The sequence below is a fragment of the Leiobunum rupestre genome, chromosome 5, assembly GCF_980474605.1.
Source record: "Leiobunum rupestre chromosome 5, qqLeiRupe1.1.hap1, whole genome shotgun sequence".
Lineage (NCBI taxonomy): Eukaryota > Metazoa > Arthropoda > Arachnida > Opiliones > Sclerosomatidae > Leiobunum > Leiobunum rupestre.
Genome location: NC_143388.1, coordinates 58,011,297 through 58,030,301, shown reverse-complemented (window position 1 = coordinate 58,030,301; position 19,005 = coordinate 58,011,297). Strand labels below are relative to the sequence as shown.

At 38.2% G+C, this 19,005-nt stretch overlaps 1 protein-coding gene and 1 long non-coding RNA gene across 2 annotated transcripts in view; one reads left to right on the top strand and one right to left on the bottom strand.

Moving 5' to 3' along the window:
- The first annotated feature begins 10,698 nt into the window (after nucleotides 1-10,698).
- Syt4 (Synaptotagmin 4) overlaps nucleotides 10,699-19,005 on the top strand; it is a 44,526-nt gene continuing 36,219 nt past the window's right edge. The window contains exon 1 of the mRNA XM_090175210.1: nucleotides 10,699-11,035. Within this exon, the coding sequence (XP_090031336.1) occupies nucleotides 10,996-11,035 (40 nt within the window). The 5' untranslated portion in view covers nucleotides 10,699-10,995. The remainder of the gene's footprint in view (nucleotides 11,036-19,005) is intronic.
- On the bottom strand, nucleotides 16,231-17,655 carry LOC149945385 (uncharacterized). Its single transcript, XR_016481001.1, has 3 exons — nucleotides 17,279-17,655; nucleotides 17,054-17,225; nucleotides 16,231-16,448 (listed from the first exon to the last, which is right to left on the bottom strand). It is a non-coding gene; the product is annotated as an uncharacterized LOC149945385 (long non-coding RNA).

The window sequence follows — 19,005 nt, the reverse complement described above, 5'->3', positions numbered from 1 at the left end:
GATGTGCTGGAGCACCGTCATGCTGGAACAAAAGTCATCGAGCATCGACCAAAGGAAGCTCTTCCAACTCGTTCTCAACTTCGTTTTGTAAGAAGGCTAAGTAGCTTGGCCCATTAAGACGAGGTGAAGAAAAAACGGTTTCTATAATCCCCAGTAAGGATTGAAGTAAGGCTTCAAAAGTCGCTTGACGACTTAGGCCTAAGGTGGTGCCTTGGGTATTAGCCTAGCTGATTATTAGTTAGTTAGTTATAAGTTAGTTAGTTATCACTCCACGTGTGTGGGTTCTAGGGTTTAAAAGGGCCATCTCTGGAAAAAGAGCGTTCATCAAATATAATACCAGTAGATGTAGAAAATTGGGATATTCGTGGGACATGTCAGGAGCCAGTTGCAAAAGTCAAACCTTCGAGCCTTATTCCCATCATGAAATGCTTTCATTCATCACTGTTCTGCGTCCCCTCGCTCTCGCGTCTCACGTATAGTCTTTGAAAGCGCCTCGCCAGAGAGCGATTTTGTTTCTGTGATGACGTAGCTTTACGAATGGCTTTTCAGTAAAAAATTTCCCTAAAAAAACTTAAGGAAAAAAATATACGTTTAAAGGGAGTAAAAAATAAATCTAAAAATCGTCTGTTAACGATTTGTTTTTAACGTAACTAGCGCCAATCAGCCTTAGCTTTTTTTAAGCCAGAAGTATATATTATCTTTCTAATAGATAAATGGTATACTTCTGTTTTTATTTCAAGGAGTCTACTTTCGAAATGTGATGGTTGTCACATATTCACAAATTTCACAAAACAAAGACGTCACAATGACGTATTAAGAGTGCTTTCCAAAAAATAGAAAAGTGTTTTTTCATTAAAGGGAGCCGAAAATAAATCGAGCTAAACGAATCGTTTCTAAACCACCATATTTATATATGGAAGTTTATACTTCCTTTAAGCTTTGACGTCACGATAGGCAATAAGAACAAACGCTAACGCAATCGGAGGTATCGGGTTATTGGATGCCGAACGCAGCCAGAAATTTGAAAGAATTCGGGGCCGTACATTTCCTTCCCACCCCATCCTTAGGAATCGACCTAATATCGCGTGCCAGTTTGTGATAATACTTCTACGGTCATTACTGGGTTTTTCCACGCCGGACCAAAAATATCACGTCTTCCGAACCTGCCGTTTCTGAGTTCGCTCCGTTTAATGGATGGAAAGCCACTAATGGGCTTTTAACGATTTCATAAATTCGAGCAAGAATTAAAAGCACGAGCGCATAAACACCAAACATTATAGTTCTTTGTAATTGCGTACACAATGAAAAAAATGATCGTTAAAAAAACTATCCATTAATTTTATATCCTATTACTTTAACTTTTATAAAATCAAACAGCACGATGACATCATTGACAGCAAAAGTGACATAAGACCCAAAAGTGTGTCAGTGCGGTAAGATGTTTAAAGGGGCTCCAAAGTTCGGTGGCAAAATGTGTGTAAAGTCAGTAAAGTGCGAAATTTACGATTGACTCTGCCAAGGCCGAGTGAGGGGTTGGAGGGAAGGAAAAGCATGCTCAATTTTAATTTTTTTTGCCACCTAACTTTGGAGCCCTTTAATGAAAGCTTGTCGCCAAGTAAAAAGAGGGAGTGGGAGAGGGGGTTAAAAATACGTCATAAAATTTTATAAAAAATCGCGTCAGACCATTGACTAAAATCGTTGCTAGTACTATTCCACTAGTAGGCTATGCAGTCTATTGTGAGACTAGCTCTCAGTAAATATTTTACACTTTTAAAGGGTGCGCAAAGGTAGAGTTGACACACTTTTGGGGGTTTTATGTCGCTTTGCTTGACAGTAAAGAACTTGTACAGAACAATTTTCACGATGAAGGTACCAATACCATTAATAATAAAAATTACCATAATTATTTAAATGTATTTGCATTCAAAAATAAATATGAACAAAAATATAAATAAATAAATATGTAATATGATGTAAAGTAAAGTAATATATAATAAAATAAATAAAATCAATTATGTATTTATTTCCACTTAGTGATAATGTTGGGATGATCTTTATATAACGTTGCTCCCAATCCCCCTCATGTGCTAAAAGTAAGATCTTTAGCATTGCTGTTAATCCCCCTCACGTGCTAAGAGTAAGATCTTTAGCGTTGCTCCGAACCCCCCTCACGTGCTAAGAGTAAGACCTTTAGGGTTGCTCCGAACCCCCCTCACGTGCTAAGAGTAAGATCTTTAGGGTTGCTCCGAACCCCCCTCACGTGCTAAGAGTAAGATCTTTAGGGTTGCTCCGAACCCCCCTCACGTGCTAAGAGTAAGATCTTTAGGGTTGCTCCGAACCCCCCTCACGTGCTAAGAGTAAGATCTTTAGGGTTGCTCTCAACCCCCGTACGTGCTAAGAGTAAGACCTTTAGGGTTGCTCCGAACCCCCCTCACGTGCTAAGAGTAAGATCTTTAGGGTTGCTCTCAACCCCCGTACGTGCTATGAGTAAGATATTTAGCGTTGCTCCCAACCCCCCTCACGTGCTAAGAGTAAGATCTTTATCATTGCTCTTAATCCCGCTCACGTGCTAAGAGTAAGATCTTTAGCGTTGCTCCCAATCCCCCTCACGTGCAAAGAGTAAGATATTTAGCGTTGCTCCCAACCCCCCTCACGTGCTAAGAGTAAGATCTTTATCATTGCTCTTAATCCCGCTCACGTGCTAAGAGTAAGATCTTTAGCGTTGCTCCCAATCCTCCTCACGTGCTAAGAGTAAGATCTTTAGCGTTGCTCCCAATCCCCCTCACGTGCAAAGAGTAAGATCTTTAGCGTTGCTCCCAATCCCCCTCACGTGCAAAGAGTAAGATCTTTAGTGTTGCTCTCAATGCCCCTCACGTGCTAAGAGTAAGATCTTTAGCTTTGCTCCCAACCCCCCTCACGTGCTAAGAGTAAGATCTTTATCATTGCTCTTAATCCCGCTCACGTGCTAAGAGTAAGATCTTTAGCGTTGCTCCCAATCCCCCTCACGTGCTAAGAGTAAGATCTTTAGCGTTGCTCCCAATCCCCCTCACGTGCAAAGAGTAAGATCTTTAGCGTTGCTCCCAATCCCCCTCACGTGCAAAGAGTAAGATCTTTAGTGTTGCTCTCAATGCCCCTCACGTGCTAAGAGTAAGATCTTTAGCTTTGCTCCCAACCCCCCTCACGTTCTAGAAGTAAGATCTTAAGCGTTGCTCCAAACCTCCCCACGTGCTAAGAGTAAAATCTTAGTGAGAATGACTATGTTGAGATGATTTTTAGCATTGCTCCCAACCCCCCTCATTTGCTAACAGTAAGATCTTAAGCGTTGCTCCCAACCCCCCTCACGTGCTAAGAGTAAGATCTTTAGCGTTGCTCTCAATCCCCCTTACGTGCTAAGAAAAATGAAATCAGCTAGTACCTCAGTGGTTCCCTAACACCTAAGGTAATAGAGACCTCGTACCTTAGATTCGACAGAGCTCACCGATTGACGGGTTTTGTAAAGAGTGAGTACATAGTTCCGGCACTTGACCTCCGAAAAATCGGCCTTATAATTTCGTGTATAATCTATAGTTCGTTACCATCGTAACTAGGGAGGTAATGTTTTCTGAGTTCCGGTAGGAAATGGGTAAACGTTATTAACTACGCGCGAGATAGTTATTTCGAATCTAGGGTACGAGGTGTATATTATCTTCATAACACTGACGTATTCCGACGCGATTGAAGCACACGATGGTGCCGTTTTTCCTCCCTCCCTCTCGTATTAGACCTTGATGCCCGACAGTAGACATATTTGATCAAATAAAAAAAATTAAAATAGTAAATAAATTAAAATAGACTTCGAGCTTAGGAAATACCCATCAACTAAATATGTGAAGAAATAGCAGACGACCTTTGAATGTTTTTCGGTTGAATTTTCAGCTGTTGCGCAGAGAGAATTTTGAACGAGCAGACAGCTTTCAATATCCATCAACTAAATTGGTTTTTCGGTTGAATTTTCAGCTGTTGCGCAGAGAGAATTTTAAATGTAAAAAATCAAAAAGGTACAACAATTATCATGATTAAAAGTAACATTTAACAGAACCAAAAAGGGTAACAGTACAATCTTGTCACGAACTAATAGAGGTAATTATAAGAGAGTAGGAACTAAATCAAAAAATCGTCTTGCTAACAGGCGCTACGATTTGTTATTAACGTATCTAGCGTCAATGATATCCCTAGATTCTGTAAAAACCTTATGGCAGGATGGTGATATTCGTTGACCCACTATAAATATACAAGGTCATACTCTCTTTAAGTGGACAGATTATTTTGGAAATCATTTTATTCCGTAAAGCTTTGGGCTTAAATCTAAAAGCACTTAAATTAAATATTTAAATAGGTTTTCTGTAGGAAAATGGATTCGCTGCTGTGCTGAAGCACTTTGTATACATTTATCGAGCTTTAATGAAAATTCACTGTATTCCTTTAATCTTTTGTCGTATAAACAGGTTTTAAAAGAAATATGGATCAATAATTCTGTAAAGGGACTTAACGTTACTACTCTATACGTTAGTGTTTCGAAAATTGGCGTTATTAAGCTAGATTCAAAACTTCATTTCACAATCAATACGAATTTGGCCACAAGTTAACGCATCTTCAGTTGTTTACCAGAATTTTCTTTAAACGCATCATCATTTGAAGAGTACAGTCTTTTCGCTACAAAGTTCAATCAACAGCGCTCCTAGCGGCAGAAGCATCAAATTCGTTGATCAATCATCAACCTTTTTACTACCAATACCAAGCTCTTTATATTTATGCTTGAAACAAATTAACAAATGTTACCTTAAAAGGAAGGGACGCTAGATAAAGTGATAAGTTCCGATAAATTTAAGGCCAATTTTCTAACACATAAAAGATGGGCATTGGCTTTAATAACTCGTGTTGTAAAATGTTTCCTAGAAATTTCTCCAATCCACGCGACGCCGATGCTATTCTAACCAAGACGTTTATTGATTCATGAATAGTAGGGATGCACCGAACTCTAATATATTAAACTAAATATTTTAAAGAAAAACTTAAAAAATAAAGATGTGTTTATTAATAACTAAGCTAGATCATACCATTTTCTATACAGGGGGTTACGAGTGTGAAGAAATAGAAAACAACGATATTCGGTTTGTGATAGAAAATATGCTTCACGTAAAATGAAAATAAACATATTCGGATATGCTCTCACAAATTTTTTTAATGAAAAATTATAAAAAAAATGGTATGACAGTGCACTGAACCGTCTTTTACAATGATTTTATCATAAAAACTACTGTTATGATAGATAACTTTGTTAATATCGGCCACGAATATTAATAATATTTACCCATATCGGTGCATCCCTACTGAATAGCCAATACTTGCCATTTTAACCCGGCCACCTGAATTAATGGCTTTAAAAGTCGCTTGATGACTTAGGCCTAAGGTGGTGCCTTATGTATTAGCCTAGCTGATTATTATTTGTCTAAAACGCGATTGAAGCTACAATTGTTTGAATCAAAATCCGGGTTACGGGCCTTTACGCTACTTGTTGCCAAAAGCTCATAGCGTCCTATCTAGTTTTAAACGGCCCCGAATAGCGTTTACAGTACTCTCTGTAAACGCTGACATCCTCTCCCATGCTGGGATAATATATTAAAAATACAAATGCAGTTTTGTTTACTATAAAAATTGTAAATAGACCTATATCAAAGAAATTGTTTTTATAATGACGTTTCCAGCTTGATTATTGTATCACAAATACGAATACAAATGGATGAGTTTTACTACATTATTGTACTACGACCTGTAATCAGAATGTAATGTAATTTGATATGTGTGGGCCACGGTGGAAAGACTTTGCCTAGGGCCCGGAAAGGTGCTCACGCCGGCCTGTTGTCTATTAACAAGATCCAACATTTTAACCAACTGTTTACAGGCATTTTATCAAAAGGTGTACTTCACCGTGGTTCGCTTTAATTTGAGGGTTTAAAAACGAAAAACTAAATTTATAAGTGTTTACAAAATTATATTGTTTACTTTTATATGCAGTTTGTTTAGTTAAAAAGAATCAAAATACAATAATTACTTATTTGACCTAAAACTTTTACCCAGAAGCCTCTAGAAGATTGGAATGTTTTAAAGAAAAAGACGCGAGTATCTTTGACTCACGTGTTCTGGAGCCCATTTAAATCGTGCTAGAATGCAATAGAATCAAATTTCAATCATTTCCTATAGTCAAAAGAAACGAAACGACTCGTTTTTATATTCCGATGCAGTAGTTTATAATTAATATCCAATGTAAGTTCTATTTTCCCATTTGTCGAAACATAAACCATTGGCAGGAGGAGATTTCTCAGGAAATCGTTAGCTGGGAGTTTAAGCCCACGAGCTTTTTGATAAATAACTTTTTATACGAGTCCTTAGATACATATAATAATGAAACCCTGGTTTTCAACTTATTTCTGAACAATTCTGAAGAATCGGCCAGAAGTAGGCGTAGTGGAAGAAAATGGCGTTATAGGAGAGCTATAAATGGCTTTCGCAAGGATCGAAGAGAGTCGGATCACATTTTCAAGCTTTCGCAGCTGATAGAAATAGCTCGAACTGAACTGTACGTCACCTTCTTAGATCTAAGAAAGGCTTATGATAGCGTGAATCGAGATATCCTGTGGAAGACTCTTTTTAACCTTGACATCCCCTTGAAATTCGTCGATAGATACTGGTTCGGGGCTATTTCGACGTCCTGGATTCAATCCAAAGAGGGCCTGAAACAGGGTTGCCCGTTGTCCCCGGTTCTCTTAACCATATACCTGGAACCGCTCGATCGTGTACTTTTCAGATCGGGAAGTAGTCCTGGGATTTCATCTACAACATCCGTCTCGAGCTGAAATTTCATACACCTGACAAATTTTTTCACGGATGATGTCAATACAATATCTGAGACTGTGGAAAATCTTCAAAGCCTTCTAAACATTTGCGGCCCGTTCGCTACAGACCACGGGCTCGTGTTTGGACGCGAAAAATGTCACATTCTCTAGCTCTAAGGCGATAGTAACGCTAACGCCGTATTCCAACCGTTGTACCTTCAGGCTAGCTGGTTCAATTCACTACTCAGATTGATTAACTATAGGAGTCTCTTTGTGTACGAAGATTGACTATCTAGAGCCGTATGAAGCCTTGCAAGATTCGATCAAAATCCGGTGGCCTTCAGGGCGCGATCAAACGCAAGGGCTCGCGTTCTATCTGGAAAGCAGTCGCTGTACCTATTCTTACGTACAAGAACGAAGTCCTTTGTTTCAAGGAACCAACAAATCGACAATTTGAACAAGCGCAATTTTCCGTGGGTAAATCGAGAGGGCTTGGTCAACTTTTGTTTTGCTAAATTGTCCTAACTGGATCGACTCATTCATATGGCTCCGGAACGTACCACGAACAAAGTATACCAATATCTACGGACAACGGGTTTTCCGATCACGTCGGTCAAACGTGTTGAAGCCATGGATCGGGCTTACGGTTACGGTCACTCCCGCGGAGAGGTTAAAGCTAGTGGTCCACCTGAGGTTACGTAACCGTATCGTAACCCTATGTAGAAGTAAAATAACTGAAAGTGGGCGTCCATTACTTTTGTTGAAAATCAGCGTCTACGTATTAGCATCAAAGATAATGGACATGTACTTTTTGAAACGTAAATAAAACGCAGATAAAACGTCATGCGACGTAGAAGTGACGTAACGCTTGCGATACGGTTACGTAACCTCTGGTGGACCACTAGCTAAAGACGGTGGCTGATTGGATCAAAGTTGTTAACAAAGCGGTTCTGGAAGTGGCGTCAAGAGATCGACAAACACCGGAGGATCTCTTTGTGTAGCAGAAAGGAAGAAGTCAAGGTAGAGGCTCGCTCCAATAACGACAGACCCAGCCACCTTCTCTTTCTCGCTCGATCGGGAGCGCTCCCAACTGCCACGAGTGTCGCGGACATCTACGAAGAGAGCCCGGAGTGGCCGCTCTGTGGTGGCTCAGTGGAAGACATTAAATTCCAGAGATTCGAAGATTTTCGGAGGAAATACATCTACGCCAACGAACTAGACAAATTGGATGACTGCGTGGCGTATTTGTTGGGTTTGAGAACGGGTAGTGCGAAATGGTGAGACTTGCCTGTGAAGAAAATAATTTCGAGCCGTTGGGATGGCGTGAGAGCTATAATGTTGCTTACTTACTTGTTAGTGCCAAACGATAATATACTTTCAAATGTTCTCCTTTTTGGTGTAACTGTACATATTGTAATTAGTCTATAGTTTTCTACAAATATTGTCCTTCCTTTTTGTTTAATTTTTGTTTACATTTAATTATTTGCCAAACTTATTTAAAAAATTGTTTTGACGATGGCAAATGTACGGCACTCGTAAAACACCCTGATTTAAAAGGGATTTGTTTATGACAAAGAGTAAATAAATATTCATTCATTCATACCGCGTGTGAAACACTTCTACAGGTGCCAGTAGGCCAATAATAGACAAATGGATAAACTTTGACATTAATCGAGTTTTTATAGTTTCCTAAGTACTTCTTTACCAAGTGAGCAGCCTGTATAAAGTAAAGTATTACGCTTCAACGGGTACACCAACCACAACTTCCTTCCCTCGGTTAAAAAAGGCCAATATCTTTTGGATAGCTGTATACTTTGGGAATCCGGGTACGGGTAATCAGTAGAACTGGCCCGCATCAAATAATGTCCGCTGAAAATGAACTAATCCAGGAGCCTTTCAAAGAGTACACGCGGCTAATTGTTTCCGAGACAATCGGACCGTCGCTTATGCAAAAAATAAAAACGAACAGGCAGATGTGGGAAAAAATTGCAGAAGCGGGAGACCAAAGTCGAAACCTCAGAGACTAAATATGCTAACTCGAAAATGTTCATTTCGAGGAAATTGCTTTGGGGGTGAGGGTAGTCTGGGATTTTGTGTCTGTAAAGCAAAAGCTCATTAATAGATGGTTTCTTTTTACTTGTTTTCGAACTTAAGTGTACTCTTTTTACTCTAAAATTATTTAGTCGCCTGTTCTCGGACTAAACGTGCACTCTTTTTACCCTAAAATGTTTTATTCGCCTGTTTTCGGACTAAACGTGTACTCTTTGTTACCCCAAAATGTTTTATTGGCCTGTTTTCGGACTAAACGTGTAGTCTTTTTACACTAAAATGTTTTATTCATCGGTTCCCGGACTAAAAGTGTAATCTTTTTACCCCAAAATGTTTTATTGGCCTGTTTTCGGACTAAACGTGTAGTCGTTTTACCCTAAAATGTTTTATTCACCGGTTCCCGGACTAAAAGTGTACTCTTTTTTACCCCAAAATGTTTTATTGGCCTGTTTTCGGACTAAAGTGTACTATTTTTTAACAAAAAATGTTTTATTCTCCTGTTTTCGGACTCAACGTGTACTCTTTTTTACACTAAAATGTTTTATTCACCCGTTTTCGAACTAAAGTGTACTCTTTTTCACCCTAAAGTGTACTCTTTTTTACCCTAAAATGTTTTATTCCCCTGTTCTTGGACTAAAAGTGTACTCTTTTTACCGTAAAATGTTTTATTCGCCTGTTTTAGCCTTAAAAGTGTACTCTTTTTTACTGGTAAAACGAATTGTAAGCCAGTTATTTTTCATATATGAATTAACGAGGCCTTTACAGAGTTTGAATTTTAAATTTAAAGTACTCGCCGTGGAGTTAGTTATTTTTACAACAAATTTAAAGCAGGAAAACTACCGAAAATAATGTTTATTTTTCCTTCCGGAAAAACTGTTTCAAAAAATGTTGACGCTTTCTAGGATGGATACGGAAAATCTTGTTGCTTGAACACTTTGTAAATAAGATTTTTTTCAACTGATCCCTGTGACCAGTGATTCCTAACGTCTCCCACTGATATTTGGAGCCCATGATCAGTTTAGGACAGTGGCGTTGCTAGGATTTTACTCCAAATTTTACATAAATATGTACGTCTCGGGGGATGATCAGATCACAAGGACCAATGACCAGTTATCCCGGCTTCTGTGACCGGTCACCTACCCCTGATTAGGAACATTTAGAAATAATAATCAGATCCCAAGGACCAATAACCAGTTATACCAGCTTCCGTAACCGGTCACCTACCCCTGATTAGAAACATTTAGAAATAATAATCAGATCCCAAGGACCAATGACCAGTTATACCAGCTTCCGTAACCGGTCACATACCCCTGATTAGAAACATTTAGAAATAATAATCAGATCCCAAGGACCAATGACCAGTTATCCCGGCTTCTCTTAATCGGGTCAACTACCCCTGATTAGAAACATTTAGAAATAATAATCAGATCCCAAGGACCAATGACCAGTTATCCCGGCTTCTGTAACTTGGTCACCTAATATAAAGCCATTAAACGTAGCTAGCTATAACGTTACCCAAGTAACTAATAAACTAGTTCGGTACCAGTCAGTTCTAAAACTACTCTCGAACCATAATTAATCATAATTTGAAAGGCCTTTCTTTCAATTCAAGTCGGTGCCGCCATCTGTCTAAACGCGGACGAACCGATCGCCGTGTCCCAATGTTGATTTAAATTTCTCGAAAAACGCGAGTTGTGATGTTTTGGCGTGGAATTGTCGTCTGGCGTCGTGCGAGACTCCAATAGCACACAAATGAGAGTCGAACTGGGAGGAGCGGCCAGAGGGAGTAGAGGCGGGGAAGTCGCCATCAAGGCGCCACTATACAACGTGACTCATAACTCGACGAGAAGTCGGCGCGCCCGCAAGCCACTCGTGCCATTGGGAGAAGCTCTCATTCTCGACGATTCATTTTTAGCAGCCGGACTCCGCAAAATCAAAGAATTTCACAAAGCCGCTCGCGAAATATCGCGCCATGTTATTGGGTCCCTTCCCGGGCTACCAAGTTCGACTCCCGTCAAAGTGATTAATTCTGAGACTTCTTTAAAGAGATTTGGACCAAAAGGGACTACCAACAATGCCTCCTTCTAAGGTATCGGATCACCCCATCGTCACAGGTCAGTTCAGAGAGTTTTTTCAAAAGATAATTTCTTAATTAAATGTTTTCCAACGTTGATTTCTACCATTTAATTTCACGTTTGAAGGTTTTTATCTTAAGAGAAAACACAACATGCGGGTTTATTTTGACGATATTTAATGCGGGTTTCCACTCTAAATAACGTTTCAAAATAGCGACTTTAATTATTATTAATTAGTTAATAATTATTTTAAATTTTGGTTTAATTAAGTATACTTGGAATTTATTAAAAAAAGTAATACAATTATTTATTATTAGACACCGTAAATTCGCGTTACAAAACGTTTTTTTTTGCAAATATGATATCGACGTTGTAAATCATTAGCAATTGAATATTATAGATCTATAAATATATAAATTATAAATATGAATACATGTGTGTTTAAGGTTGAACCTACATGGCATTTTTCTTGCAACGTATATGTAGAAAATTAAAAATTTCAGGTTGCAATAATAGTTAAGATTGGAATTTAATTTTGAAATGGAAATAAATTAGAAATTTTCTCCGTCCATGAAAGTTTTCCAGGGTTTCAGCAATTTCAGGTTTTTGTTTCATGATTTAAAGATCAGTGAAACGTTTTCTTGGAAATTAAATAAATCGAGGGGTCGGACACTTGCCATTATTTTGTACGGGATTTCGGGATTTCGTAGAGATTTTGGCGATTTTATCATTACTTTTTGAAGTGATTTTGGGATTTCAATGTTAGTTTACCATAGAGAGAGTTAAAAGATTTTGCGATTTTAGACGAAGTGTACGGGATTTTGGTAAATGTCCGACCCCTCGAAATAAATATTTTAAATAACATTTCCCCCGTCAGAACTACTTTCTGAAGGAAACACTAAATGGTTATCAGTCAAATCTAGACACCGTTTATATTAATGGCAATTATATTCAACATTTTATTTTATTACGCTGTTATGCAATTCATTCCGATTAATTATTCAAACCATTGTACATGTATCTAAATTATAACAACGTAAAGTTTACCAAAGTGAAAAAGGTAAAAATTGTTTAGTTTAGAAATGCGATTCTACAAAAGCCACCTTTGCGTAATTGGCATAAATAGACAAAGGAAAAGAGACTTGGAATAAAAATCAATTTAAAGAGGAGAAAAGGGTTGCGGGTGATAAAGGGGGAAAAAGTTTCTCAAAAGTGAAATTACCGCTACTGGTATTTGGAAAGTACTTAAAACTCGGTGCGGGTTCCATTAATAGCGAAAACAGTGGCTGAAAAACGGCGCGTAGACGCACTATTCAGTCAGCGCCGCTCGGAGCCACTAAGCGACTATCGATTCGGAGTAAGAGAGAAAAAAAGCAAATACACATCCGTGGATATCGAATTTCTACATCAATACTAGAGTCTCGACCTGGTCGTTCGACGCTCGACGCGAACGGCGTCCAAAGAGCGCCATCTATCGCGAATAATAGTGTCCGGTGATGGCGCGGGTCGCGTCACCTCGCTTCGGTACCTCGCCGAGGCTTAACAAAAAAATCGAAGAGTCGAGCCTAAAGGCTAGACGCCGAGGAAAAGATCGTTACCGAGCGGGCTGTGCCGACTCGCGACGAGAAAAAACGCCAAATCAAATGGGATAACAATAACGGGCGCTGTTATGTTAAGCTGTCGGATTGTGGCTCATATTTACGGGGGAATCCCAGGTAACGGGAGCTAAATGAGCTTCGAATTCGTTTCGACGCCCGGGGCAGCCAACTTTTGCGTCGCACGCGCCAGCAACAAAAATTTGGCCTAAGTGAAAAAAAATGACAACTTTTTGCGTCCGTTTTTGCGCCGACTGAAAAGCATATAAAAGTTAGGAGCCACGTCCTTTTATGAAAGAGATTTGCCCAGTGTACAGGGAAAACGAAGCCGTACAGTAGCTGGATTCGTTTTTTACCCTCGGCGTTGCGTTGTTTGCGGCTTTGGAAGGTTTTTCCATTTACGTTACTAAGCTTTAGTTACGTCAAAGATTATCCACAAAGGAGAACCAATCTAGAGTCAGTTAGATTTGAAAAGTGTTAAAAATGGCACCCGATTTATATAGCTGGCAAACAGAAAGGCTCCCCTAAAGGTATTTTGCGTCGTCGCAATGAAGGAAGTATAGGGTTTCCAATCGTATACTTTAAAGATTGTTGATCCAGAAAGCTTAAAATCCACGGTGTGCTGGAAACGCAAACGCAGCAGTAACGGTTGCGATAAATCTTGCACTTCCGCGCAGTAGGTAGATAAACGGCTCTTCAAAATTAATTTCATGTTAGCTATTCTTGATCGTCTGGTCACCTGAATTGATTCTTGACATTCTGAACCTTTTCTCAACGAATTGCGCACAATCATTATAAGAATCAGGATATTAAGAATTCTTGACAATCTGAGCTATCATGAAACCACATCACCCATTTTTGTCATTATGGACTGCCTTTAACATATTCCACACAACCCTGATAATAATCTTGACATTCCGGAAAAGCCTGAATTTGTTCTTGACAATTTAAGCTATAATCTTTTGTTATTCCGGACTATCCATAACTAATTTTTTACAATCTGGACCATCCATAACTCATTTTCGACAATCTTCAGTATCAATAAAAAATGTTTGACCATCTTGACTATCCATAACTCATTTGTGACAAGCTGGACTATCCAGAACTCATTTTTGACAAGCTGAACTGTCCATAACTGATTTTTGACAATCTGGACTATCCATAAATTATGTTTGACAATCTGGAGTATCCATAACAACTGTTTTACCATATGGACTATCCGTAACTCATTTTTGACAATCTGGACTATCCATAAATTATGTTTGACAATCTGGACTATTCCGAACCCATTCCTGACCATCTAGACTATCCATAACTCATTTTTGACAATCTGGACAATCCATAAATCATGCTTTATAATCTGGACTATCCCGAACCCATTCCTGACACTCTGGACTATCCCGAACCCATTCCTGATACTCTGGACTATCCCGAACCCATTCCTGACCATCTGAACTATCCCGAACCCATTCCTGACAAGATTGGTTCTAACGCGTATCATCGTGAAGGCTCTCCTCCAAAATATTTCTAATTTATTGTAATTGATTTAATTTTAAATATCACGATTAAGGTAACATAGATTTTTCGCTCGGATTTAAACTATTGTTTACGGAAAAATAGAAAAGCAGAATCGTGCCCAACTGTTCGAAAAAAGACGCAAAAGCTGCGCAAAAATTATCCGTGTGTATTTTGCCACCGACCAGAGGTTTAAATCAATACGCGATTTACGAGGTAACCGCCCCCTTTTTGGAGGCTAGTGCTGTGGAAGCTACCGGCTTCGATGCACCGACAAGGAATGTCAGCCAATGAAAAAGGCGTGCCGACATCTTATGACGGCGCCCACAGAAATGCTCTCGTAAATCCCGTATAGTTGATTTTATAAAATAAAAAGTGGTCTTGCCCAACTTGTTAAAATGTTGCTCTTACGTCACGAGACCCAGCTTTATTAGTGTATTCCTCGCACGAGCGATTTGCACGCGCTCTAGAAAAAGCTATATTCCTCGCGACTGTAGCGCGCGCTCATAGGCTTGTCAAAGTAAGAGACTGTGACGTAAGAGCAACATTTCAACAATAAGGCCACGTTAGTTTATAAAAAGAACTATTCTCTTTCACATTCGTTTTACGGCGTAAAAGTAGAAAAATGGCGTAATATTCCAAATTGAAAGAGGATTGATAAAGAGCGTACTTTCGGTGTCGCGATGGTACAAAGAGAGAAGGCGCCCTAAACGTCGGAACAGATTTCGGATCTGATAAAAAAACGGCTTTTAGTTAATTATAATCGCCAAGTAAAATATCTATTACGTCGTAAATTTGGCAACTTCTAGCGTGATCCCGAGGCGTAGTTCGTAGCAGCATTGTTCACTACTTTTATTTTCATAATGGAATCAATGATTAACAGTCATTTTAGGCTAATTAGTCAAAAGGAAAGCCGTTTACAAAGCACGCACCAATATACCTCCCTTCGCAGTTAACCTCATCAATTTATGGATAATATTATTAGTGCTATAGGAATAAAAAAATAACATCCTAGGCGCTAGAACGATTTTCAAATTTTAGATAAAAAATTTAAAATTGATGCTCTTGCCTTTATCAATGGATTCAGTCTAGTTTTAATAAGTGGATACCTTTCGTCTGTTCTAGGGTAGCTAATGTAGACGTTTTTTTCATTCTAAAACTGTTCTCGCGAATATTTCGCTTTGGTGTAACATGGCGGGGGGCATTTCAGAGCATGGTTATTTTACTCCGATTCTGTGGTGGTGAATAGTTTGAGACGGAGTAAAAACGTTTTTCCAAAATAGCTGGCTGTGGCCTTTTTACCAGATCAATCCTGGCTAGCAGACGACAAAAACCGATTTACTCCCTTACACTTCCTTTTCAGGAGTAGAAAAAGCTCCGGAACAAGCGATAAGTTTATGGGCCGGAGTAATTCTCATCCGAACAGGCGAATAAAACGTTTTAGGGTAAAAAGAGTACACTTTTAGTTCGAGAACAGGCGAAAGGAAACCACCTAATGAATAAGTGGAGACTTGAAAAGAGTATGAAATAAATCAATACATCGTCTGCTAGCACGCGCTACGACATGTTTTTAACGTAACTAGCGCCAATGATCACCAGCATTTGTTAAACCTGGTGGCAGAAAAACTGAATTTGTTAATACAGCTGTGTATTATTTTAAATAATAATTTATTTCTTTATATTAAAAAAAAATCATATATATGAAATCTGGGGCATTTTAGCTTTCAAAATTGGTATTTCAAACGCGGGTTGTTCCCTGGAACAGTGGCGTAGCTAAGACCCGCGAGGCCCCCCCGCAAAACAATATTCGGAATTTTATCCGGTATCTAGTATATACTTTGATATGAAATTAGGGGGCCCCTTAAGCTCCGGGGCCCCCCCGCACTGCGGGGTCTGCGGGGGCCTTATCTACGCCACTGCCCTGGAAAATAAAGCTTGAAAACCACTGTTGTATCGGAATCTGATTTTCAGGTGAGGGGTGTGTAAAAGAGTCTCTGACACTGCGATATTACTTAAATTCAAACGATAAGATAACGGTGAAAATACGCCTTACCTTAGTCCTATTAGAAATGCAAATTATATATTCCCAATAATGTATGAAACTTTTCTATTTGAGAAGGACTAGATTTTATTTTATCACAAGTTTCATTTGAGTATATAACCAATCTTCAAGATAATGTACACTAAATATTATTATTATTATTATTATTATTGTTATCGTAGTATGAATAGTATAGGGAACTAACACTCCGTAGCTTTGGCTTTGGCCGCCATGTTGGGTAGAATTTTTTTCAATAGGAAAAAGCATGGGTGACGTCGTGAGGCGTAGAACTGTTAGCTCCCTATATAATGTATAACGAGATCATAAGATAGAAATTCCAAAATAAAACGACCGTTCTTAACAATAAAATAGACAATTTTTAAAATATTCTTATTACAATAAAAATTGCAAAATAACACGACCGTTCTTAATAAAATAGACAATTTTTAAAATTTTCTTATTACAATAAAAATTACAAAATAACACGACCGTTCTTAATAATAAAATAGACAATTTTTAAAATATTCTTATTACAATAAAAAAAAACAAAATAACACGACCGTTCTTAACAATAAAATAGACAATTTTTAAAATATTCTTATTACAATAAAAATTAAAAATACGACTAGCATCTCATTATTAGGTGCTTAGGAAAGTTGAAAAGATAGGTTTGACGCCTTGCATAGATACGATAAATATCCTAGGATTTTTATCTATCTTTAATTACTAATCAAACAGCTGAAATGAATGTAAATTATAAAGAATTTAATCTTCAACTAGAATTTAGAATGAAATCTTAAAACAAACGTTATAAAATTATAAAAAAAATAAATTAGTAATTGCATTTTACGTAAAATATATACGAATCGCTTTGTGTTATTTAATAATAAGATAAAATGTTCAAACCTCTCTGAAAGACGAAAACCAAAGTACAAAATATATAGAATAATATAAGGTTCTTTCCAATACGTCGCATAAATTCTATCCATTCGTATCTCGTGTTACGCTTTTGATCGTAGTAATACGCCATAGTACGTAACCGAACGCCAACAGACGCATTTTCCATTTCCATGATGGCCTTTAATTATACGGAAAATTATCAATTTGACTAACACCAGCTACAGAACTTACTAAATGGTTGGTCAGATGACTCTTCCGTTGGCGTTGAGACTTGGAAATGCGACAAGTAGTCAACAGACGACACTGGATCTAGGGCAGTAGCCAGAATCACATCTTTCCACGACGGTGACATCGTCAAACACGCTCGCGTAAATTTATTTAATTTTCCGTTTTACCATCAGATAAAGATTTACGAGGTTGATTGAATCAACGAAACTTTGCCGAAAGCGTAGCTTTGCATGTATACAAGATAAGCCATTTTGCTATCACCCACAATTGGGTGGCTGCCTAACTCCACCGATATCTGCTATGCTTGATAAATTATTAAATATTTTAAGTGTGTACGAATCGCTTTATCGTTGCAATAGAAACAATAGAATAGAGCAGCGGTTCCCAAAAGGTGTTCCGCGGAAGGGTCACGGGGGTTCCGAGAATTCGCAGTGTGGCCATCTTTGTTTGTGTCAAGAGTCTTTTAAAATAAGTAAAAAAAATGAGTTGGGGTTCCGCCAGAATTAGCTGGATAATTTAGGGTTCCATAACAAAAACAAATAGGGAACCGCTGGAATAGAGCTTACATCACAAGCAAGAAAAGATTTACCTAGGAGAGTAGCTTCATAGACAGTATATATCCTAGGCGATTTCTCGTCACCTTAGGGATATATACTGTCTATGGTGGCTTATATAAATAGCTTCGGTACTTCCTCCATGGTGATATGCTGTTATACCGACGCCCCGCCCTATTTCAGAGTCCATCTTGCTTTTAAGTCGAGAACGCCATCTCTTGAACGGAACACGATACATTTTTCATAAGTATTATTATTTTAATTACTATAATTATAATTATATTTGTATTATTTTTTTAAATACGTTACTTTTTATAATATTTGTATATCGCGTATAAATTAAATTTATATTTAGTTTTTATCAATAATGGTATTGTATTCATTATTCATTAATATTATAAAAATAACTGAGTTTATAAAAAAACATGGTTAGAGCATTTTCCTAAAGTATATTTAGAATAAGCTATAAATTTTGAAAAACAAATTGTGTGTGAAAGTTGTCATTATTAATACTTTCGATTGCACTCACTAGATGACGCCATCTGACTTCTACAAAAATAAAAAATTGGTAGTACTACATGGAATTGAAAACTGTGCTGGTTTCAAGTCCTTCCTTGCGTAAATTGGTTCTTGTTACCAGTGACGACGATCCCGTGGGGGCTCTGGGGCTCGAGCCCCCACAGGGTAAAACAAACGAAGGCAGAGCCCCCACAGAAATAAAACTGACGAAAAATAGCAATCAGGGAAAAATTTATAATCTCACTGCCTTTATTTGGGTCCGAATTCAGTCTTTTTACAGAAGTTATTTTTAGATTGCAGATGCGAGTAGCATCTTGGCTGCTTGTTACAAGTGCGAGAAAGTGAAAACGGAAGTCAGATAAACAGAGCGCTTCGATTTGAATCTAGCGGCCGGGTTGTTGACGAAATCCCACTAAGGGAAAAAATAGCTTTTATTTTTGGCCGGAAGATGGCTGTAGCGGCTTAGTGGAAACTTATTCCAAGAAGAGAGAGAGAGAGAGAGAGGGTAATAAAACAGATTGACGTCCCTAAATTAATGGTAGCCACTATTAAAGTCGCAGCTATGACGTCATGCTATTTTATAACGTCTCCAAACATTATTTCATAAAAATGGTTCTTTAGAGAATATTTTCGGTGACGTAGTTCGAGGTAAAAAGT